The sequence below is a fragment of the Tyto alba genome, unplaced genomic scaffold (assembly GCF_018691265.1).
Source record: "Tyto alba isolate M040663 unplaced genomic scaffold, T.alba_DEE_v4.0 Super-Scaffold_29, whole genome shotgun sequence".
Classification (NCBI taxonomy): Eukaryota; Metazoa; Chordata; class Aves; order Strigiformes; family Tytonidae; genus Tyto; species Tyto alba.
The window spans coordinates 14,167,469-14,192,810 of record NW_024881303.1 but is presented as its reverse complement, the minus strand read 5'-3'; the positions used below and the strand labels follow the sequence as shown (position 1 = coordinate 14,192,810).

The 25,342-nt window shown below is 36.1% G+C and overlaps 1 protein-coding gene across 4 annotated transcripts in view; it reads left to right on the top strand.

Annotated features, from left to right (window-relative positions):
* Window positions 1–69: 69 nt before the first annotated feature.
* The window catches only part of WDR25 (WD repeat domain 25), a 74,189-nt gene continuing 48,916 nt past the window's right edge, over window positions 70–25,342 (top strand). For 2 of the 4 annotated variants that reach the window (XM_042799148.1, XM_032981678.2), the window contains exons 1-2: window positions 513–596; window positions 2,879–3,654. In XM_042799148.1, the coding sequence (XP_042655082.1) occupies window positions 2,938–3,654 (717 nt within the window). In that variant the 5' untranslated portion in view covers window positions 513–596; window positions 2,879–2,937. Of the gene's footprint in view, window positions 159–512; window positions 597–2,878; window positions 3,655–25,342 lie in introns of those variants that run through there. The other 2 variants (XM_042799147.1, XM_032981679.2) reach the window with 2 other exon arrangements.

The following is a 25,342-nucleotide window of genomic DNA, read 5'->3' as shown; positions in this document are numbered from 1 at the left end:
GTCCCTACGGGGTGGGGTGGGACGGGATGGGGGTGGGCGGGGTGTGGTGGTGGTTAACGCACGGAACCGTTTGGGAGGCGCGCCTTGTTTCCATCCGGCGCGCTTTTGACAGCGGAGCCGCGGCGGGCCGGCGTGGCGCAGGTACCGCGGGGCGGGAGGTGGGTAGCGGCCCCACGCGTGGCCTCGGCCCCCGGGGCGGGGGGCGACGGCTGCGGTGCTGGGGGAGAGGGGACAGACACGGCCTCGGAGCTAGGGTCCGCCGGAGACCGCCGTCCCGCTCCCTCGGGCCGGGCCGCTCAGGCGGAGGGATGGGTGCTGAGCTTCCCTCGGCGGGGCAGCGCCCCAGGCAGCCGGCCGTGCCTCCCGCCTGCCCGGGGGTGGGCCGCGGCGATGGGCGCCGGCCTCCCTCCCTCCCTCCCTCCCTCCCTCCCTCCCTCCCTCCCTCTCCCCCTGCCCGGCGGTCCCGCCGCGGGGGCCGTGCTCTCGGATGCTGCTCTCGGCTTTTAGGGTTTATCTCTGCTAACATTAACGGTCACGTCGCGGACCTGGAGTGTTGTGTGTGCCAAGCTTAGCACTTTTTAGTTTAATGCGTTCAGATAAATCGATCGCGTGAAAATGAAAGAAAATCAAAGCTATAAACTTCACTGTTGGTTTAGTACGTTGCAAATCATAGCGTTAATAAATTTACAGTCTTGTTACACAGTGTACTTCCGTGGAAATTTACTGGTGTTTTCCCCCTGCATTTTTCTTTAGTTAGGGCAGCATAAGAAACTTTGGGGTGGTGTTTCTTTAAAAACAGAAGATGAATAGGAAGTCTTAAGATGACTTTCCTTTTACAAAAATACTAATGCTTATGGTCAGTGTGTGTGATGGGATGGATTTATGCTGACCAAATGTAATGGGACAACTTCTAGGATCTCACAGGAGCCTTTTCAAATTCTCTGAATCTCAGCTTAATTTTTTTGCATTAAATTTTGGAAGTTAACACAATATGCTTGTATATCTTCATCTATAGCTTCCAGCCAGAGGTCAACTTCTTGCTGTGTTTGTTCTTTGAACATGATGTGTTTTGGCTGGGGCCTGTTTTCAGCACTGCAATACAAAGAGTAACCACTTGTTGCAGTTATTGAAGCGCAGTCCTTCAAAGTTACTATTTATTTGATAAGAGGTTGCAATTTACAGCTAAAAACTTCAGTTTATTGTTTTTGAATTGAATTGTTAGTTAAGATTTCCAGAAACACTACTTTTTTTTTTTTATTTTTCTGAAATATTTTTTTTCCTTGACACTGTTTAAGTGAAATGCTGTTTTCATAAATGAATCTATATTATAGAACAAAGAATTTTTCATTGCTCTTAGTTGCTGTTACTTATACCTGTCATAAACTTAAAGACAAAATGTCCTCTAGAGGGAGATCTTGATGCTTTTATGTGCTAAAATGTTGGTCCCCTTATTCCAGTTAAATGTCTTGATCACTTACCTTGGGAAGGATCTTCGATGATGAATGTGTATGTCTTAATAGTAACCTGTCTGCTGGAAATTTCTATCTTAGTAACCTGTCTGCTGGAAATTTCTATCTTCTTGGAAATTTCATTACAGAATACAGACCATAGCCTGTAATGTAACACTTCTGTAGGTTAAATGAAACATGCTTGTGATAGTTCAAACAGATCTAATTCTGAAGTTAAATGAGTACTTTTTACAAGTTTCAGAGTACTACTCCTGCTGTAGTATTTGTAGGACCTACCTTTGTGGCATCAATTCTGCCAATGCTTACATAGATACTGACTTTTATACAGCATTCTCATTTCAGTCAAGATGTTTTTGAGGTCAGTTTCTTTGTTGACCTAAACAAAGAATTTAGGCAGTTGATCTGGAAGTGTTGTGAGTTAAATCACTTTAGCATAATGAGTGCTAGCAGCTGGGCAAGGAAACAAAGCAGAAATAAAATGTCCCATTCAATCCATTTTAGCAGTTGAAGGACAGCAATATTTTCTGACTATAAAAAGCAGAGGTTGAAAGATTATTTTTGCAAACACATCAGTTGTTTGCATGTAGTTAACCCTATAGCCCACATGCTCCGTCCAGATTGTTGGAAGAAGCTTGGTGGGTTTGTTATGGTGGTGAGTTATTCAGCATGTTTCATATGCAGTCTCAGTGTGAGATTTCCTTCTTACAGACCCTTTGAAAAAAATTATTCCACAGGAAAGAAACCATTTATGCTCTTATTTTTCTGTAAGTAAATGCACATAGTGCATTCAGTGTAGCTTCTGGCGTAAGTCTGTTCTGTAAAACTAAAGGCTATGAGGAACTTGTTCTGTGGATATAGTTGGAAGATTTCCTCATACTGCAAGGTTGATGAATGGGTCAAAAATGCATTTACTTTTTTAGTTGCCAGTTGAACCACTTCATACTTCTTTCAAATCATCTGTACTGTTAAGAAATAGTTATTGTTAGGCTGACTCCAAAATAGTTGTAATATTTGTATTCTTATAAATGTGCATACCAAAATACTGCATGATTAATTACCCTCTTCTGTGTGTGTGTGTGTGTGTGTGTAGTGCTACTGCAAGTAAGCTTGAAGTGATTTGCAGCACTTATGTTGCAAGTTTGTTTTCCCTTTAATACTCATTTTCATTGTTTTGTGGTATGGAGATGCATCTCTGCAGTGCATTAAAAATGTATGCAAAGTGCTTGGAGGCAAATGGTGTTGTGCAACTGAATGTACAAATGTGTTATAGTAGAGGAATACATTTTGTTAATAAACAGGAATAAAAGTTATGTCTTTTTTGTTAAGAAAAGCATATTTATATCCTTAAGTTAATCAAATTGTAGTCTCTGTAATAAATAGTGCTCTGAATAATCGATTCTTTATTGTAGATCATAATTTTGGAGGATTCCAGCACTGAGATTTCTGGAGTCTGCTGTGTCTAGCCATAATGAGTTCGTCGCTGGTTGCTTATGATGATTCAGACTCTGAGACAGAAACTGGAAAGACTGAAGTCCCCAGTACCTCTAGCAGACAAACAAACTGTCCAAGTTCTTCTGTGAATCCCGTTCAGTACTTTGCACCTGGTAGTCTGGGTACAAAATCTACATATGAAATGCAGCCCACTGAGAACACTGACAGTTCTGGCACAAGCACTGTTTGTGAAGATCCCCCTGAGCATTATGCACAGAATAATAACACTGTTTTGACATCCCCTAATTGCAGGAGAGCATACTCTGGCCATATTGCATTATGTATGCCCTACAAAAACTATGAACAGATATCAAGCTCTTCAACAAACTCTGGAAATGGTGTTTCCCAGAAGAGAATACATAAAGACAGTACTACTGCCATAAAAGGAATCAGACCATATATCCCTAAAAGACTGCGTCAAGAAAATTCCAGTATGCCTGAAAAAAAAGAATCTGATCAGAGAGATGGCTCACATTGTGATGTGAAGCTAGGCATATCGGGAGAGCAGACTTCAAGAAAGATCTCTGAACTAATTAAGCCCTATTTGGGATCCAAATATAAATTAACTGAAGTCCCCAAAAGCTTAATATTTTACATGTCTAAACACAGTGGTCCTGTTAACGAAATCCAGTGGTGTCCTGTACGAGAACAAAGTCACATGCTTCTCTCGGCTTCTATGGATAAAACAATCAAGGTAGCGTAAACCAAGATGCTTTGCAGACCAATCATCAAACTTAAAAATATTGTATTAAATAACGATTTTCTGAGAGTAATCTTTGCTTGTTGTGTGTTTTTAACAGTTCTAATGTATTCAGAATTTGAGGAGATGATTTCAGTACAAGACCCTATTATGAGCTTACAGCCTAATCCTTCACTATACCTATAATCAGTTCCATTATTTTCGAATGTGGATTTTTTTTTTTATTAGACGCGTCAGCATTTTAGATCTTAAGTTAAGAGGTTAGATTTCTACTAGTTTCTTGTAATCTGTATTAGGTTTTCATTATTTCCTACTTTTTAATGTCACAATGGTCATAAGCGCTATGATCTAGATACAGATTCTGCCTTAAGTTATTAAACAACTAACTGCCAACACTGGAATAATATTTTGAGGAACTTAACCTTTCTGACAGGCCTAAGTGACTTCTGATGGAAGAGCTATGTCAGATCAGATGAATTTTTTATCTGAACTAGTGTGGCAGGTCTTGCATCCCTGAAAGTTGTCCTGTCATGATCTAAGGAGTCTTCAAGGGTTAATCACTCAATACTTAAAGTGTATCTTCCTTCTAGCTTTAGTGAATTTAGCTTCAGTTCTTTGTTTGTTAATTTAGTCAGTCCAATGAGTCATAATTTTAACAATGGTTAATAAAAATATTTGATGTGTATGCTTTCCCAGATATAGGGCTAATGCCACCTCTGAGTTCAAATAATAGTCTTCTGAAGTGGGTTTACACAGGAAAATAGTTTTGATAAGAGTGCACAGACAGTGTCCTTTTTGGTGGAAAGCATGCTTTATTGTATCTAACATATTTAATATAGCATATTTCTAAAACCAAAGGAGAGAAGGGAACTTTAAAATTAAATTTGAATTCTGATTTCATGTAGGAAAAAATATTCTTAAATCCTGTAATTAAAATGGTGATTTTTTTTTTTTTTAATATTTTGTTTTACTCTTTTACTATTTAATTTGTAGTGGAGAATTGAGTTTCATTTAGTTTGGCTTTTGTATGATTTTTCTTGTCTTAAAATTCTTTTTCTTTCATTTCTTCTTTCCCCAGTTTTGCCATGGGGCCTTGTGAAATATGTGCTGCCTTGGCCTCTTTGAACGAGTGATGTTCTTGAATCTTGGACAGAGTTTTTGCTTTTTTCTCTTTAACATCTATTAAAGCACTGGTGGTCACAGAAGAGAAAACCCCAGATCTAAAGCATGAATAAAATTTCTTCCTCTCAACTGCTTATCTTTTATTCTCCTAAGTTATAATAACTTCCTTGGTTCTGTAGTCAGCATAACCTATCACACTATCAAAGTCTGAATACTTTGAACTGTGAGTAATTCCTCCTTTATCTTCTTTCCCAAACTTTTTTTTCATTTTTGTCTTAAAGATTAAATGGAGGAAAAAAGTACTTTTGTTTTTCTTTGCAAGTGTTCTTTAATTGAATAAGTTAAGTCTTAGCTGCTACTTGAAGAACAGACTTAGAAGGAAAAGATCAAGATATGCAAAAAGTTCTGTTGGATGTTTTTGGTAATCAGCAATTTAAATTTGGACTGTACAAAGCTATATGCACCTCTGACTTCAATATGTTTGAATTTGACTTTTGTGTTAAACTGTCACACCGTATGCTTCGTGCTTGTTTACTATCCCAGAGCCTAATTTTGCTGACTAATGAAATTACAGATGTGTTAAATTTGGTAAAACAATCTAAAAACAAAGTTGTTGTTGCAATGTGAAATTATTAAAAAATGGAAATAGCCTGTCTCTTTTGTCTTCTCAGCAGAAAGAAACTTTTTCTAAAATTGTGTTACCACCCCTAATTGGAAGTAGTCTTTAACAGTAAAGCTGGTTTTTGAAGAAATCTAATTGCTTTAAGTGTTCCAAACCATGGAAATACAATGTAAATCGGGTGTGTTAATGTTGACAACACTTCAGAGCATGTGAGCCTAAAACGTTAAAAAAGTACTAATGTAACTGTTACAAAATATATTAAAACACACTTCTGTTTTTGGCAGGTAGCCTGTAGAGAAATACTTATGAATGCTTCTTACTGTTATTTCTCAGTGAAACGGTGTGTGCAGTAGCATCTTCAGTGTGCACCTTTGCACAAGTACCTCTCAGCCCAGCAGAGGGCACGGTTAGATTAAGTATTGACTGCATGTTATGAAACTAATTTCACTAACTTTCAGGGGTTATGAGCACATAAATCTCTAATGACTATGACAGCTGTAGTTTATCTTCTGGGGATTTTCTGACTGTCTACCATTGACTGAAGTTCTCCATTTTCTGGTATAAGCAAAAACCAACTGATTGAAAATGCAGATGTAGATGTACTATTTTTTTCTGATCTTGTACCTTCCCACAGTTTACCTTTTGTGTTGTTTTCTTCCAGAAACAGCTGCTTGGAATTGCTAGTTTAAATCCAGACAGTGGAAGCGTGTCCTCTTTACCTTTAATGGGAATATGCAGACACTCAGGATGTTTGCACTATTTATTTGGACATCTGATTCACATAAAACTCAAGGCACAGTTAGAAGTTTAAAATCCCTGTATGATCAGAAAGTTGGCAATCCAGAGCCTCAAAACTCTGTGCTTTCAATTAGTCACATGAATATCTGTGAGTATTTTTATGTATCAATATCTTGGATTCAGTCATTACATTCAGCCTATCAATTAAGACGTTTATCTTTTGAAGAATCCAATATTAGTGGAGATTTCTCAGAATTGAGAGTTCTGTCTAAGCAATCTGACTGACTGTGGTTGTTTAAGTTGTGCTTAAATGAAAAGATCTATAGTCATATGACATTTTTGTAGTATTTAGCCAAACAGTTTTACATCTTTTATCTGTTCTTATGGACTTAAATATTTTCCTCATAAATTTTTCATTCCAAAGAATTTCCCTTTCTGGGAAAGGATTTTTTTTTTTTTTTTTTTTTTTTAATCCATGGAGAATGAAGAAATACTTTGTTTAGTTATCTTCATTTGGTGATCTTAATTTCTTTATTCCCATCTAAATTACTATGACTAAATCATCCATGGCACACAAGGATATATCTAAAATGTATATACAGAACTGATTATATGGTTTCTTACTTTTTAAGTGTGTGCATGTATCCTGTTTAAATCGGGAAAAGAACAGTCTCGCTTTTATGTTCTCCCAGATTAAACAATGTGCACTTTACCATCTTTATGAATCAGTGTAAGTCATACTGAAATGTTTGCAAAAAATAAGTCGATGTTTTTAGTTTGTGTTGACTGCCTAGTGTCACAAAAGATCATCTGAAACACTTTGTATAAATATTTTGCATATTTAGGAAGGAATGAACTGTTTCAGAGGATTTTCTATTTTTCATTAAAGGTATTTGCTCTTCCATTTTTTGTGTATGGCTGCATTTAAAAAACCCCAAACTGCTATCAAGTGGTACAGTTGAAGAAAATCAATTGTTAGTTCAGGGGTGTAATCCTCTAGAGTAACGCTTCTACCAGAAGATGGGGCTCCTCAGAGTCTTAGAAAGGGATGGTAACTAAACTGACTCTAAAGACTGGAGGACTTTAAATTTTGCCTCCATGTTGTGTGTTGAAAGATCAAAATTAAAAGTTTATGCATGTACTGCAAAACATATAAGAAAACTTCAGAGACCTGAAAGTAAGATAGAACCTCATATGGGAACTGATACATATTGTAGATTAATTACCCACAGTTCTTCAAATCGGGAGCATTAATGAAAGAATGTTTACTGCTAAATTTTAAATTTGTAAGGAATGAAAAAAAAGCCCCACCCTTAGATTTAGGCTTTGGCAAATCTCTTACCCGCTATTTTCTTAGGATTTTGAACTTCCCCTTGGCAAGGGGAAGCTGATAGTACTTCCAGCCTACGTAGCTGGAGAAAGGGTCAGGGAACCTGATTCAAGTTAGGGAAAGTATTGTTGAGAAGTCACTGTGGCAGTCCACTATTAGATTCTAACTGTATGATCAGTGGCTTATGTTTCTAGTTTATGTATTTTAAGGATTGTGAAACATGATTGTCTGAACTGTTTAAATCTGTTTACTTTGGATAATCTTCTGTTTGAATAGCTGCTGTAAATTAATTTTAGGCTACTACTGCCATTTTTTGTTTTGCCTACTGAAATAGTGTTTGTGATCTTAATTCTTGTATTTTGCATAAATTTTGAGACTCAGCATTGTTATTAAAGGTGTCTAGTTTCCACAGTGTGGTCATTCAACGCTTTCTGACCATCAGACCTTGTTTAGGTATGTTCTGGTTTAGAACCCCAAATATAGAATCCAAAATCACAGGTTACCATTGAATACAGCTGTTTACCTTAGGTAGCAGGGTGGATAAAAAGTTGTCTCTTGAAAGACGTGTTTACCAGCTGCAGAAACCACTATATTGCATTCTTACTGTTAGTGTCTTTTCTTTGGGAGACCTTGTAATTACATAAAGCCACAGACATGTAAATGTTTTCACTAGCTACTTATGCTAGACTTAGCTTTTTAACAATCGTTCATAACTTCGAGCCTCCCATATCTTTAGTCTGTATTTCCTATTTTGTCTTAAAATTAACTCAAGGTAATGTCTTTATGTAATCATCTATAAGCTTTTAATTCTGTATTCCCCGTTTTCTGTTTAGAGCATCACAGCAGGTATTCTGTTTGTTGCAAAGTATTTCTTCATTTTCAGCACTTTCACCCTCCATTGATGAGCAGGATCAAGAAAAGAAAGTACTGTGATTCTTTGGTATGCAAAATGTATATTAATAGCACTTTGATGGGATGACTTGTAACACATTGTTGAAAGTTTTTCTTACTCATTTTGTTCCCTACTTGCCTAGATGAACTGTATTTCCATTTAGTCACAGCTGGATCTATACAAGGAAAGTACAAGTTTTTAAAAATAGTTTAATAATGTTGGCCTATTGAAGAGAGGTATTGCCTACTTCTCATGATTAAGAACCTAAGAACAGCCATACTGGCTCTGTCTGGCACAGTGGTCAGTCTGTAGTAGGGAGCCTAGAGAAAAAGAACAATTCAAAGGTATATGGTGTCATTAAGTCCTCTTCTGGTATCTGCTTGTGTTCAAGTCAGGGGGTTTCTGAGCTGCAAAGTAGTTGGCGTAGAGTGATACATTGCTCATTTTGGTCATATTTAATATATGGATTTTGCTTCCTGGAATGTATGAAGTACTACAAGAAATACAATTTTTATTAATATTTTCAAAACCTTTTATTCTTTTTTTGGTTGTGTGTTCCAGGAGAAAGATAGCATACTAATATATTCCAGGAATTTGTTAGTCGTGATCCTGTTGTATTGGACTGAAAGTGATGGAACATGATAGCCTCCATTTGTCCATATAACATGTGTAGCACTGCTGGTAGAAATACAGATTTCCTAGATACTGCAGTTACCCTGCCTCAGAGTAACAAACCCTAATGTTTCTGTTTTCAACCATTCGGCACATAATTCACTTGAAATAGGCAGTGTTTCTTCTTGTGCTGTCACAAGCACGTCTGTTTATGAAAGAATTAATTTAATCTGCCAGTGTATTTCCTATAAACTCACATGTATCTGTCAGATGACTATAGCCCTGTCGCTGCTAGACTAGATTCAAACTGTTCATTAAGCAGTATTAGGTATTGTGCTGCTGGCACCCCAAATACTACAATTCTTAGATTAATTTTTAAAATCTAATTGTGGTAATGCTCTTTTAGCTGTAGCTGATGCATAAGATGAGAATTTGGGGAGTCATCCTATTTAATACATATATTCCACTTTAATTGCAACATTTTAACAAAGATCTCTCTGATGTTGGTACACTTTTAATACTGTATTTTAAAAAAGAACAAGTTCTCCCCATTATCTTGGAAGTGGCAAACGCTCATATTCTGGAGATTGTGTGCTGCTTACCCAGATTTATGAAAATAGCATTGTCATTTTCTTGTTGAAGATGCTACTCAATAAGCTATTCTGAAATACTGAAGCTGACTTTTTTTTTTATCATGCCTTGTTCTGACCTTCGTCTCTTGTCTATTTAGAACTTCTAAACGCTTTAAGCTTGCTGATTATTAAGATGGAAGTACACTTATTATTTGATAGATATTATGCATAGTAATACCAATTTCCTGAGTTCTAGAAGGGCTTTTTTGTATATCTTGATCTTTTTCTAACAAAATTATTTCATATGCTTCAGTGAGAAGTATTCTCCATAATGCTTATTTTGTAAGAATAGAAACATCATGCAGGAAGGAATGTGCTTGACCATCAATGAAAGCTTCTGACTGTGCTTATGCCTAGAAAATACAGGTCAGGATGTAATAGCCAGCACTCACACAATTGTTCTGGAAAAGCCATTAATACAAGTCAGCAAAGAACAGTTCATGAAGGTGGTGGATTTTGGTCTTTTCATCACAAAGTATGTGTGGGTAAGGTTTGTTCCACATTTGTTATGTTAATACCTAGATACGTTTAGAGATGTATTTTTTTAATTATTTTCTTGTTTCCAGCAATGCTGTTGTCAAGGCAACAGAAATCCTTGTAATGCCTTTGTTCACTTTCTCAGAATCCACAGCTGGAGATGACTTGTATAGTTTTTATTATGTTCTTAGTAGTTGACACACTCTTGTGCTTCAAAGAATTTTTTTCAAAGCAGTATGTTTCTTTAAGTATAAATAGCACCATCCGGATCTCCATGTTGTTTGATAGGCCATTGTTTTCTTTTCCTTCTTCACTAACAAGAATTAAATTTAATGCTACTTTGGATTAGAATTTATTGTAACACTTGTGTGAAAACTAACGTTAAAAAAAAAGAGAATGGGGGGTCAGGGACAAAAACACAATGAACCTCTCAGCTTCTGGGTTAGGTTTTCAGTTCTGTAAGGGCATTAGTTTTTCCTTACACTTGGAAATGTCTCCTGAATTAGGATCTCCTTAAAGAGTACTATAGTAGTACTCCAGGTGGTTTTGCAAAGCATTTTTGACTGCTTTATGGCTATGTTAGAGAATGTGGCTATGGGGGAGAAGATCAGGAGAAGATAGATATTTCATGGCACAGCTAATATCCTTGTGTTTCCCCCCACAGTAGGGAATTATTTAAAGAAAAATTCAGAAAATAAAGCTCTTCCAAGAGCAGTAGAGTTTATGAAGTCTGGCTGTGTCTTGAGGCTGGCTGGCTGTAGATCCTCTTCAATTTCTCCCTCCTTTGGGGCTTCTGCAGTGTCTTTCCCTTTTAATCAGCTGCTTAATTTGATTGAATCTTGAGGGGAAAATACTGAGACCTCTGTGAAATTTGGTTGGCATTGACCAGTAAGTGCAAAGTGGCCACAGGTGAGATGCATGGGGGGGCCATGACTGTTTTGAATGTTATTTCATAGGCCTTTTTTTCAGTGGAAATCCAAAAGGATGGTGGATGACTTTTGGATATCCTTAATGATGTAGATGAAAGGACTTCTGTTTCATCATGTTACCTAAAAAGAGTTTTGGTTACTTGTCATTACGTACAGAAATATCAAGAATATTGTGTTTATCCGACTTTTTTCTTAGAAACCCACCTGTCCTGAATGACTGAGGTCTGCCCTTCCTTTGTACTGAACTATTTCCGCTGTTAGTATACTAAGTGTCTCTGAAGTAGCCTGTAGCAGCAAAATAAGCAGCCTTGTCCCCCTCCCAGCATAGCCAGCCTACTAGGGAAGAAAAAGTCAGGGCTAGAGATGTCAATGTAGTAGTGTCTCTAATGCAGCGTAACTGATAATGTCATAAATTAAGCTCTCCAATTATGTGTAGGATCTGCGTGGTCAGATGCTGTGCAGTTGTATGTCAAAATGTCACCTGAGATGGGAGGAATGTATGGTGGTGTTATCCCTCCTTCTGGATGCTTCAGTAAGATGGTGAAAAAGTCAAGATTTTGGTGCTTGACAAAAATTGAGCTAGTTCTTAAGTGACATTATAGGAGTATCTAATTTTTTTTTAACAGTTGAGAAATTCTGAATATTTTTGCTGTTTAAGAAAATAAATAACACCAGACTACCTATGTTTCTTTTCTAGAAGTCTAGCTTTATAGATACATCTCACATACTGCTATATGTTGTGTTTTTTTTTTTTTTTTTTTTTAAATCTGCTAACAAAGCTACAGGGCATCTTATGAGTTTGATTCTTTACCTCTCTTGGTCTGTCAGTGTTGTCAAGGAAACAAATTTTTGAGAAACTTTGCTCTACTTTTTCAGGTTCTATAGAGAGATTACTTGTGTAGGATTTATCCAGCATCAGAAGTAGAAACAATTTGCCCGAAGTTTCTATTCTTTTCAGTATGTTCATGTCCTTGCTTTTTTTTTAAAGCAGATTTTATTTTTAGCTTGTGTGAAATAGCTGCATCTTTAAGGTCATCATATCAGTGAATGTACCGAAGATTGTTGACACTTGATCTTTAGATGAAGCCTGATAGCAAGAACTTTAATGACATTTTGCTATATATTTATGCTATAAAGACAATTGTTAGTTATAGATTGCCTTTAATTTAAAGGGGAAAGAAATATTAAGAAAAACCTTGTTCTTTAGAGAAGTTGCTTCACTACTATGTAACTAATGACTTACTATCCTTTATCATATGTGTCATGTTTCATTGCAGTAATCATACCTGTTCAAAGAAAAAGCATTTTGTGACTAGGCTGGAACTGCATTTGGTTTGTTTTCCAGTACGTATGTGACAACTGGTTGGGATATTCTGACTGAGCTTTGCCATCTGTGTTTTTGTGGAAGCTTTTTATGTTTTTGTGTCTTGTTTTGTTTTGTTTTTTTATTTAAATAAAACTGCTGATTTTCCTCTAGGACACATCTGAAAATGTAGTTACATAAGCTTCCACCTTTTTCAAATGTTTCAGTTGGTTAATAGATTAAAGATACTGTGCATGACATTATAAAGACTGCATGTGCTTGTATGTTGTGCATGTGCTAACTGTGTAACACCTTGCTTTCCGAAGTCAAATTCTGGAATTTGTCCTGTTCTCTAGTCGTCTTGTCTTTTTCCAGATTATAATTTCTTCATTAAAAGAAATTTTTCTCATTCTGAACCTTGTGACTAGTGGCTGGAATTGTGTATTATTATATACTAAGGAAGGGACACAGCTTGTTTTCTGTGGAAAGGCTGGCAGCTAGGGATGCAGGTGGTTAGGGGTAACATAGTCATATAAACTTGGTAACACTTGGCAGATATGTTAAAGCTTGGCACTATGTTAACAATGCAAAAGAAATTAAAATTAATTAGGTAGTTCAATCTTACTCTGCTTGATAGTATTGAAATAGTACTAGTTATCAGTGTTCTCCTTGCCAGCAAAACACATAGCTGCTTGACATAATTAATAGTTTATTTTCATAATTAGATATGTAGTTCTGCTCATGCCTAAGACTGGGTTATGTCACTGACATCAGTGGGTTTAGGATTGCATTTATGTTTTCCATAGCCTAGGATTTTTCATCTTTTTTTTTTTTTTTTTTAGTTATTAACATTCTCAATAGCCTTGGGAATAATAAGCAATTTACTTTTTAGTTGAAAGAATGAAGAGTTGTAAAGAAGATGTTATTTGCCCAGGCTCATGGATAAATTAATGCAAGATACATTAAAGCTCAGGTTTTTGGATAGCTTTTCTAAATATCTAACTGTATACTGTCCCTCTTAGTTAGATACTACTTCAAATCAGTGTGGGCAATAAGGCTGCAAAAACTACTACTTAAAATAACAAGGCCACCTGGTTAATGTTGGGGATGGGACAGAATTTGTATATTTGGATTAGGTTATTTCTTACAGATAGTAATTTGTCCTTAAGTACAACTGTGCACCATTATTTTTAGAACTGTTGTAGTAATGTGTTACTTTGTGCTATTGCACAAATACTGGCAACCTTGCACCTGCTTACAGTGTATCTGGCTGCCCTATGCTGTAGAACATCTGCCACTCATCTGATGGTTGGAAATATGAAGCTTGTCCTTAGCTGTTGTCCCTGCTGTGTCAAGTTCTCCCAGTGGATAATGTGCAAGAATGAGACAGCTTAAATTGCTCCTTTTTATTTATTGCACTTGTGCATGCTTGATTTATTGACTGTATGAATAGAAGAGATGGTTATCTGATTTTATATCAGTATAAAGCTGTAAAGCACAAGTGGCCGTAGCTGATTCACAATTTTATATTAAAGTATGTTAATATTGAAGTACAGTGCAAATATGTTTTGACTTTTGATAGCCACTGTTTAACCGAAGCTTAAGGAAAAAAACCCCAACCAAACAACTTAAGAGTTGTCAGTGTTGTTTTTCTCCCTCATATTTTCCGAAATAAGTTTTGGGTCAACAGCAAATAGAGACATGGTGTTTCAGAAGCTGGGGAGTACAGTTGCTAAGACTGTACTTGTGTTCTGAATAGAATGGTGTTTCTTACTCTAGTAGTGGATATTCAAAATCTGTGGGATGCAGGTATCTGTGGGATATGTTTTTGTGAATGTATGTATCCAGCCCTTAGTTACCTGTAGGAATTGAGGATACTTAAGGCAATTTGCCTCCAAAGCGCTGTGAGTGTGAAATGGAGGTGTTTAACACTTATGGGGAATCCCCACTTTTAATAGAGCATAAACATGTGACTTGAGAAGGTGATTGATGCTAATGAATATGATTCACAGAGGTGAAGGGAAAATCAGATTATTTAATAAATGGCTATAGTAATTTAGCTAATTATCTCACAAGGAGTTGTAATATATTTGATGTTCTTCTCCTTTGTCTGCATCAGCAAGATATTGATTGCCTGAGTGTTTTCTGGGCACTACCTGCTAGTAACCACTGCCATGATTGTGCTTTTATGTGTTCTGAGCACATTTATCTCATTAACACACTACTATTAGATGAGCAACCATCACATTTATGCCATGTTATTCTTCTCTCGTATAGGTTCAGCAGTAGAAAATGTAGTGGTTTTAAAGTAATTCTTAATAGCTACCTGTCATTAATATATTGGCTTCTCTTGAATTACTTGAGTATGTGTATCAAACTGCTCTGCTTTAACCATGTCATCCCAAATATGCTTAATACTGTGTATGAAGTAGATAATTTGTCTGAAGTAAATTTTTTATATATGTAGTATACAACTGAGGTAAAGATATAAGTATCTTTGACATACTTGGCTTTACCTTCTGCTAAAATAATTCTGATTTTTGTTATTGTACAAAACTCCCATAGTTTAAATTGCAAACTGATTTATAAGTATATTGTAACTTCTTTTAATTTCTTCATTTTCTAGGAACTTACCAGCTGAAATACATCTACAGGGTTAGCCATATTACAATGATTAGTCACAAAACACTTAAAGGTTAACTGCAAAATAGGTGGGAATTCTTCCCTTTATTTTGGTGTGTGTGGGAAGTTACTTCTCTTGCACTGTCTGCCCAGCACGAATGTACAATTGCTATTTTGTAGGTAGAAAAAAACCTAGTCACGCTCATAACTTTTAGCTGACTGAAAATATCATGAGCATCTTCCTCAGAGTCAATGGTTTATGGAGAATTTGTGATTAGCTTCAGACATGATTATTGTGCAGAAAGATTCTGAGATAAAGAACATACTACATTAAGAGATAGCAATTGATGACAGAAACACTTTGCTGTTGAGAAGATGATTTTAAATATCCTTTAATGGATATATATACATATATACTTATTTACAAATTGCCTTTTTGTGAGCTTTGTTTGTAATGTACAGGTTGTCTGTCTTCAGAGTAAAAAAATATTTTTTAATAGGTGATTCTTTTTTTTTTTTTTTTTTTTCCTTTCTTCTCTTTTCTCCTTCTTCCCGTGGCAGCTTCCCTTATTATTCAGCATTTGGTAAGCATACCTCTTGCAAATAGTGGGAATTAGCTAAAAAAGATTGATTGGTACAGATGACTAAAATATCAAATGAAGTCTCTGATCATATGAATCTTATTGTTTGGTCTGATTTGCCTTAACTGTTCATGAAAATTTTATTTGATATTTTGGCTGAGAAATTCTGATGTTTCATTTGGACTACTTAGTGTATAGGGTGTTAAATTCTAGGCTCATTTAGTACAAATCTCTGCAGTAATTCAGAGAATAATTAATTTAGATTTTAAAATGGTTTGAGAAAATAGCATGTGTAATCTACATGTTGCTTTATGATGTATATGGTGTAATACCATCATTTCTGTAGAGCAGATGAGTTCAGTTGAAAAACATGTTTTAAAATGTTGTTTTCCTCTTAATTTGCTGTAAATTCAGTGATAAGCATCAGAAACATAAATGTTTATTCCCCTGAAATGTCAAAAGGCATTATCTTTTCATACTTTCACAGAAATAAAATAGGAGAACAATCCTAACAACATAGTTTTGAATCTTACTTATTGTTTCTGTTCCCTGGCTGTAATGTTCTAAAAAGCAGTACCCCTTGGAGAGTGCCCAGCTGCTCTGGGAGAATTAAAATCTGCTGTAGCTTTGAGGACATGTACCACAGCAGTTGGCCTTCAATTAATGCCCATTTGGCAACCTGGCTTGCGTTAGGGCTAACCTTTTTCATTCAGTAATGTTAGTGTACTGTAACCTCCCACTGCCCATTTTATTCTGTTGGCCACTTTATATGGGAACAGAAATAGTTCTTATGAAACTTTCCAAAAGTGACTTAGTGAATTTTGACTGTAAGAAAGTGTTTCAATAGTACCTTTGGTGTTCTTACACAGAATAAAGAGAGGGACAAGAAAGATCTGTACTAAGTTTTACTCCACCACTGTATTTCTTTTTTTGGATAAGCCTGAGTAGGTTGTTTTTTTCTGAATCATGCCTTGCGCACTTCTTGGAGAACTACAGTTGTGATTTTATTGACTAGTTTGGCTAAAGATCACTTTTACCTGAACTTGTGTCTTTAGTAGGGGTGTAGCATCATGGTCTTAATTCTCACTGTTGTTCATTTCCAGAGACTCCTAAACTTTTTTTTTCTTGCTTTCTCAGTCCATTTACAGCTTAAGAAAATAGATACTGGGGAGGGTGGGCAACATGTAGATCTCTTGAGCAAGTTCTTCCCAAACCTGGAACTGGGAGTCTGAGATGTATGTGCTGTTTGTGGCCAGGTACTGTCCTTTCACTGATGAGAAGAGGACCAATGCTTTCCTGAAGGGTGACATCCTCCCAAGCACAGTCCAGTGAGCCGCTGTTAGAAGCAGCGTACAAACTCGGAGGTTAATGACCTGCAGCAGGGGATGTCTCGTACCCTCCTCTGTTCCCTAGGCAGTCAGCATTACCAGTGCTTGCGGTGTACAGTTGAAGCAGAACACTACATGTGCACTTAGGCAGCTGGGCAGCAGCAGGAACTGCCTTTTAGACAAGGTCAGGAGTTTCTTGACACCATGCACTTTTAGAACATGCGATTTTTTTTTTTTTTTTTATATATAGAAAGATTTCACCTTATTTTTCTCTCCAAACATAACTCTTGGCAAAACTTCAATCATGAGAGACTTTTCAGGTATAGAATAAAGCTGCTAGTCAAACTGGGTTGAGAGATACAGACCGGTAGGACATCCTTATGCCATATAATTATTCACACTGTTATTTTGACTGATTAAAAATCCTCTGTGTCAAATAATTGGAGAGCAATAGAGTAAACTTTAGAGTATTGTGCTTTAGAATGCTGCCTAAATGTTTCTTCTGCATCTTGGAGAACATTATTCATTAATATCTTTTCTAGTGGAAAGAAGCTTCCTTTACTCTTAAAAGAATATAGGATAAAATACCAAGACATGACTGTTCTGACACCCTGTTCTTGGGGTCATTTTTTTTCCTTTCTTCAGTGTTTATTTCTCTAAGAAGTCTTGATCAAGACCAAGATCACTGTTGATGATCAAAGCCTCCTTCCTTCTCTGAAGACAGTAATGGTTATAACTTTAGAAGAATCATGTCGATGCATTTTCTGATTAGTCACATTTTTACCTTATACATTGTATTTCATCCCTGTAGTTTGGTTGAATTTTTCTTTTTGTAATGAATTTTAGTTAGTTGTAAATAACATGGAAGAAAGTATACAATCTTATGCAGGTAGTATCCTTAGTATGCATAGTAGTGGTACCCCTGGCTTGGTGATGAATACTTTCAAACAAGTATCCTCTTGCCAGTTTTGTGATCTTGAGTTCAATTAAGGAGGCTCAGTCATTTCTGGTTTTGTTTTCATCTGATGGTTTGAGGAATTTATTTTTAACCTTCTGTTCTGATAAAACAATCAGAATTAGTGTTTGTTTTTTCTCAGCTATTGCCTGAAGGAGAACTTCTTATCAAAAGCCCCATACTTGAATTTAAACATATATACCTATATTAGCAGGTAAGCAAAGATATCCAATTTTCCTGAGCAACAAAATACTTGATTACAGGTCTAATGATAGTTTAAGAGGTGTTTTCAAATGTGCTGAAATCAAGGACTTGAAGCAGATGAACTTAATTATCTTTGTGAATATTCACAATCCCATTATATGCTTTAAATGTCACATTTGGAAATAGGGCCTCATTGCTAGTTAATTAACAATAATTACTCAAGGTAGTACTTACGTTTCTGGAATTTCTTACCCACTGTGAAAAATGTACTTTGCTTCTAAAGGTTTAGAATTATAAAAAACAGATTTTACTTAACTCATTCTTAAAGCATTACTGTTGCTTAGTCCCTCTGTCCTTTTTAACTATAGCACTGCTGCAGGGAGAATCTGTTATTCCATTCCATTTGCTCTGATACACCTGGGCAGTGTTTTTAACATCTGAACCCTGCTGTATATAATACTTTTTTCTTAAGCAAGCAGTTGATTATTTTTTTTGGTAGCAGAATATGAAGAGACAAGCAGTAGCAAAGTAGACAGGCAGTCTAGATCCATCATGAGGTGTTAGAAAGGTGTGTTGACATCTTCAGCTAAAGAAATATGGCTTTTAATAATACCAGAAGGGCTTTTTCAGTCCTGGCACCTATGCTCCGGATGGTTTTTTTCCTCTTTAAGTATGGTTTTTCTTGGCAAAGATCATTATACAACTCAAGATAGTTTACACTGAAACAAAAAAACCCCCTCGTAGATCCTAGAAAATACTTCCTATCTTCTAGTTTCCAGCTTCTTTCTTCCATGTTTCTTCTCTGCCTTTCATGTAGAAATTTAATTGAAATGTCAAAGGATTCTCTTCAAGATTTTTCCCTTAAAAAAATATTTTTTTCTTCAACATTGATAGTCTTTTTTGCAGCAGCACACTTTACGTGTGCCTGTGTGTGTATCTTTATTAAAATATATACACTTACATATATACAAGGAGCTTTAAATTAACAGAAAACCTCTATTGTCAATTACTTGTACTTACAAACTGGGTATTCTCTTTGCCTGTGCACTTCATTCACCTGTGTGAATGGGGTGTCCACTGAAATCCTGGTAATAATGTATAACTTATATTTCATAATCATAATTTTCTGTAAAGTACATTAAATGCTTTACAATAAAGTTTTTGATTCGTCAGAGCCCTCACAACATGCTAAACATGTTTGAATTCTCAGACATCAATTTAAAGGTAATTCAGAGAACAGCAAGAAAAGCTACTCAAATTTAGAAACAGTCATGAAGATTAATTAAACTAATTATCTGTGCTTTGTGCAGTGGGAGTGGAATAACTGCAGGTACATGAAATCATAACCAAGAAAGTGATGAATATTGTCTGGAGTGGTAAAAGTATTAGTGATGGCAACACAGATGGAGAAGAAGCTGAGTGATAGGAAGCTGAAATAATAACATGAATCTGATCGTGGAAAGGTCTTCGAGGTGTTATGTGAAAATAGTGTTGGAATTGATAAGCACTTTATTAGGGAAACTTCCCAATAATAATTTTTCAATTGTAGAATGACTTGGAGAAAATAGACTTTTTACAACTAACAGGTTTGGATTTTAAGTCTTTGGAGAACATCATAGACCCATTCTGACTGAATGGTAGTGTTCTGAATGTCAAAAAGCTTTCATCCATATATCTGCTACGTCAGATGGATTGAAACAAAATAACAAAGTGCTTAATTTTTTTTCTGCATTTATACATGGAGTACTCTTCTCTCATTTTGTAAGGACTGATGAGAAATCTGCTTTTCGGTGCAGATTTCTTTGCAGATAAGTGCAGAGTCTGGATTATCAAAAAACTTGATATGGAGCTTGTAACATGATTGTTTATTTTAGAAATTGTTCATTTTTATGTGCTTAAAGAAGAATTAAATACCCCTGAAAAATATTTTCAAAACTGGTCACTAATCTTAATTTCTTTCTAATCTGCAGAAGGCTGTAATCCTTCTAGAATTTTCAAATAACCCAATCCCAAAATATTTGTTAACTTTCAATTTTTAAATTAATAATTCTGTAGATCTACAGTGATAGTGAAATAAATGCAGTGAAAAGAGAAGGAACACTTTTTCTCGGTGTGTCATGCTGAACCAAATTCTACCTGATGTGTGTTTATTTTGCTTAAATATTTATGTTGTAGTGGTGCCAAGGAGTTGAGCACTCTGGGACCTATGGTGGAAGTTGCTTTGGTTTTATGTGCCTGTATCAGTGCTGCACTGTGTAGAGCGGTCCCGCCAGCTTTCGCGCTAGAAGCTGCAGGGCGGAGTTCGTGTGATGCTTTCCCAAACCGGGTAGTTTTTCCTCTGGGATGAGTTTAACGGTGGGATATCTCACGGTACCACTGCCCTGATGTGATGATCGAGTGGGTTTGCACTATGTGAATGTAATCAGGGGCAGCCCCTAATGATAGAATAGAGTAATTATGCATTATTGTTTGCTAAAATGAAGAGTGTTCATCAGGCTTTAGAAAAGAGTGTGTGGGGGGCATTGGTGTGTAATTTTACAAATACCTAAACATTAGATTTGCTTATATAGTTAAAAATAATTAATTGAATTCTATGTAAATGCCAGGCAGTGTTTGTAAGTGTCAGTATGTTCCTATCTGCTCGTTGATAACTCTACATTGTCCTTGATTCATGGTTTCATGTCATGGTTCTAGCTCTTTAGCATGGAGTATTATTATTATAATTTCCAGCTTCAAAGGTATGCTTTTATACCAGCTGTAAAATGAAAATTAGTAATACTGGTGTCTTAATATGACAAACCCACAATAATTACGTAAGCTTTTTACTTAATTTCTAAACTATTACTATGGAGTAATATAGTAGATACTTTTTAACTTGTACAAATCTGAGTAGTTATAGACGTTTTCACCCACACTTTTGTAGCAAGACTACTTATTTAAGCTGTACTGCTAGTTTAAATTAAAAAAATTAGTTACATCTGGTGAATAGCTTTGAAACATTTGAACTTCAGTAATAATAATCTCTCTTTAAGGCACAGCTTATTGTATCTTAAATTGTTGTGATTTTTCTCACCATGTGATGGCCAGGTAAAGACACAATTTTTATATGCTTATCAGCTTTAAGAAAAAATCATGTTTTTTAAAAATTAATATTGAGGCTGCATATAATGTTGTTGAAGCTATTACTAAAGTAAACAGCTCCCTATGTATTAATAAAGAAAAGGCTATTACTAAAGTCTTTTGAAGGATGTGAAAGAAGTAGCTAGCTGTTTTTTCAAGGTTAATTTTTGAATCTTAAAATTTGATACAAACTGTTCAACTTTGTATTGATGAAAAATATAATCAAAGGTCTGTTGTTCAACTTCAGGTCAGCTATATCACTGTACTACGTTATGGGAATGTAAGCGAACATAGAAAACCCTCTCTGCTGACTAGAGGTACATTAGCTTTGCAAATTACATGTCAATGCCCTTTGGGATAAAGGCCTTCATGAAATCACTGCTAATAATTTACTGTTGGGTTGACTTATATAATATTTTGTTCTTCAAGATTTCACAGGAGAGAGATTAAATGTTACAAAGTACAAACTACAAAAACTCCGTAGGGCAATCTAAATGATGTTGTAGGAACCAAACTATATTATGAAGAGGAATATTAAACATATTTGCAATCTTCTCTTATTTGTCATATGAATGCTAGGCTGCTTTCTAACGGATTGCATAGATATGCAAAGAAGAAATAACAAAAGCTAATCAGTTTTGTTTTATGTAAAGCTGTTAATAGGTGGATACTTGAGTTCCCTCAAAAAAAATATAATCTGAGTATTCTAATGATGCATGTTGATGTTGTGTAAATTGCTTGGAGAAGAGGAGCTGCTGTAATGACTTCACTTGAAAAGTGAATATACTTAAAAAGAAAATAGGATGACACAGCCGATGTTGTACATCTACGCAAAAATTACTGTGGATTAGTCAAGTCTCAGTTAACCTGAGACTGTTGGAGTAATGGTGGGTGGGGGCTTTACCAACTGGGGAAACAAATCAAAACTGTACCCCCCTTTTAGTGTAGAGACACACAGATGTGAAGAACAGGAATCAGTGTAATGGCCCCAGCATGCTGAAGGTAAATGTGGAAGTGAAATATTTTTGTGTGTATCATGGGGGAGGCTGGAAGGGAAGGTGAGGCTTCCCTTGGTCACAGTAAGCTTCCCAGCATGCTTACCCGCCCAGCAACTGTGCAGTGCTCCACCAGTGGGACAAGGAATAGTTATGGGGACAACTGCACAGAGTGAGGAAAACTGAGTTGTGGTGTGTGTTTGGAGGGAAACTGCAAAAAAAAAAAAAAAAAAAAAAAAAAAAAGTTGTTTTACAACTGGCTTGTTTCCTAGGTAGCCACTGCAGAGCAGGATTGTCTCTACTACATTTAAATGCCAGGAATATGCTGAGGGAATACGTTTTGTGTGTGGTGCTACACACCTTAAAGAAAACCTAGGCTCTGTGGAAGACAGTCATCCACATCTGTGCTGCAAACAGTTTTCTTTGTGTCATCAGATCTTATAGGAGGCACTGAATATCCTGGGAGCCAAATGTGAGCCTTTGAGAAATTGCGGGGTCTTTGCAGCATCTGCCTCATATTTCCAAATACTAGAGGCTCTCATTGTGAGTGGCCAGCAAATGCACACATCCCTAATGTAATAATCACTTGTGTCTTACCATGTTATTCATTCTGTGATGCTCTTCAGCTTCCAGGATTTGACAGTATTTTTCACAGACTTCATTCTGGATAAAATGTGTCTTCAGTCATCCAGTGGAGACGTACCTGAACAGGAATTCCTGGTATAACTTGAACAAGTGGAGGCTCCTATATTGTATATCCATGCTGCTAAATAACATCTTATGGGGAAAAATCTTGAAAAGACCTCAACCAAATTTTATTCATGTAGCTTTCAGGCTAGGTGCATTCTTCAGAGCAGTTTAAAAATCTCCAGTATATTTTTAAGCAAGCTATCAAAAAAATTTGCCTGTTTTGGTGCTCTCTTGCTATCCTGGTTGAACTGATTCTTGTACAAAGTTATCTCTGCTACAGCTAAAGTTTAGTTTTATCCTCAGTGTCACTTAAATAATCAAACTGCTTGTATTTCTCAAACTGTATTCCACTCTGGGAAATGAAAAAAATCTGCTATTCAGGACCTTTACTGCAAGAATTTAATCAGTGGGCTTGCAGCCATCTTTTCTCTTCACCCGTTTCTGAACTCCTACAGGATAAGGCTATTTCTGTGGAAACAAATCAAGCTGTTAAAGTTGCTCAGCTGTCAGAGGTGACTCTGGTATTTCTTCCTCTGAAGGTAAAGATCACCCCAGCTTTTTTCTAATTGTGTGATATGCCTTCAGTAAAATGCTACTACAAGCTGTGGTGGGCAGCCCTGAATTTGTTATTCATCTGGATATTAAAATATGTAGACAAAATTAAATATCTTCAAATCCATGATAACATGGATTCTCCACATTAGTGAATGTTCAACTTCTTGGAAGTTCCCAGCATGCCTAAATTAGTATGGTTTTCAGAGGTTGCAGCTTCCCTGCCTTCTGATTCACTTGCCTTCACTTGAGGTCTTGGTACTGCAGAGCTTACTCTGAAAGCAGCAGTGCAGGGAGCTACGTGGTACAGAGGATGCTGAGCTGGTTTGAAGAGCTGTCATCTCTGCCCAAGGGTATTTGCTGCCGGCTGCACTCCTGTCCCGCAGGGCTCTTGCTGGCCTTTAAAGGGCTCTTAGCCAACAGGGCTATATTTAGAGTGGTCTGGGATCAAGGAAAAGCAAAATATTTTCCCAAATCTTGGAATGGAGTAAAGGGGAAAGAACCCTGCTCTTACCTCTCCATTCTTTTGGAATTTCTCCTTTTTAAGAACAAAGAACTAGCAGTCTGCCAAAATAAAAGTCAAAAGAAGGATCAGTGTATTTGGAGATCTTGATCTCATTACTTGAAGAATTTATGCTGCAAATGGCTGCAGTTTTCTACTGTCTTTTAAAATTATACATGTGTTGTAAAACATCGTAAGAAACAAATATGTGCTTTTGCAGAAGGAATCCATGTGCTTTGAAAGTCTATTGGTGTAATTCCCCTGAAGTTTTTAAATGAGCAGGCAAGTAAAAATGGTTTCGGAAGAATTTTGTCGATAATGTTTTTTTGGTTTTGAGGAAGGAAACTAGAGCTGTGAAGATTTCACTTGGCAATGTGGAAAAAAATACGTAAAAGTAACAAAAATAAACATGTCAGTTTTCTCTTAACTTTAATGCTGTAAAGAAATGTAACCATTAAAAAATGCTAGCAACTCCACGATAATTATGCTTTGAACAGATTTATACTATGGGTTCTAACCAATACATGAATTAAAGCTCTGTTATGTATTACCAGAAACTAAGTTTCTTTTTCATATCATCTGCCCACCTTGTTTATAGTTTAAATAATTATAAAATCTGATAGGTCTCTGGTTGTTCAACATGTGTCCTCAATTTTTAGTTTATATGCCCCCCCGGGATGGCAGTCATTACTATAGAGAAATTCAGAAGATGTCTAACAATACTGAATTGGGTTAGTGCTTCTCTGTTTCCCACTTCCCTGGAAGTATTTTTAAACAGCAAGATCATCTTACTGAGCTTGTTGTAATATTTTTTTTATTTAATCAGGGTGGAACCTGTACTGCTAGTACTGTTCATTAAACAAGTTATATATATAGCTCCTACTGTATTTAATTTGTTGAAACTGATTTTGTCACTTTTTAAATGTGCCTTGTATTACCCTGTGATACTAAAAATAAATACATATTAAAAACTTGTAGCCCTCAGCCCTGTTTAAAAGAACAGTCACACACAATGTACGTGAGTAAACTTTGTGACCCTAAAACTCAAAGCTTGGTTCCATATCTTAACTAGATGTTCACTGGAAATGCTACCAAACAGTGAACTGAAGTCAGAGGGCCCATGACTGTGTTGTGAAACCCATTTGATGATTAAAAAATAACAAACCCCCCAAACCCCCTTCAAACAATGACTTGTAGATTGGTTTTATTTTCAAGTGAATATGGGAGTACTCCAGCATTTAAAAATGCTCTGAAATTTCATTTTAAAAGCATACCTTTAAAAGGACTACCTCAAATTTTAAATCCTTTTGCTTAAATAGTGATCAAAGATGTTAAGAATTAAAGTGGATATCGATCCTCTAAGTATTATGGCACTTAAAAAATTAGAATGCTGCTTTATCTTGCTCTTTAATGTGATATTTAATATCAGGCATGTGCAGCACATTATGGATACTATTTCATTTGTATAATCTAGAT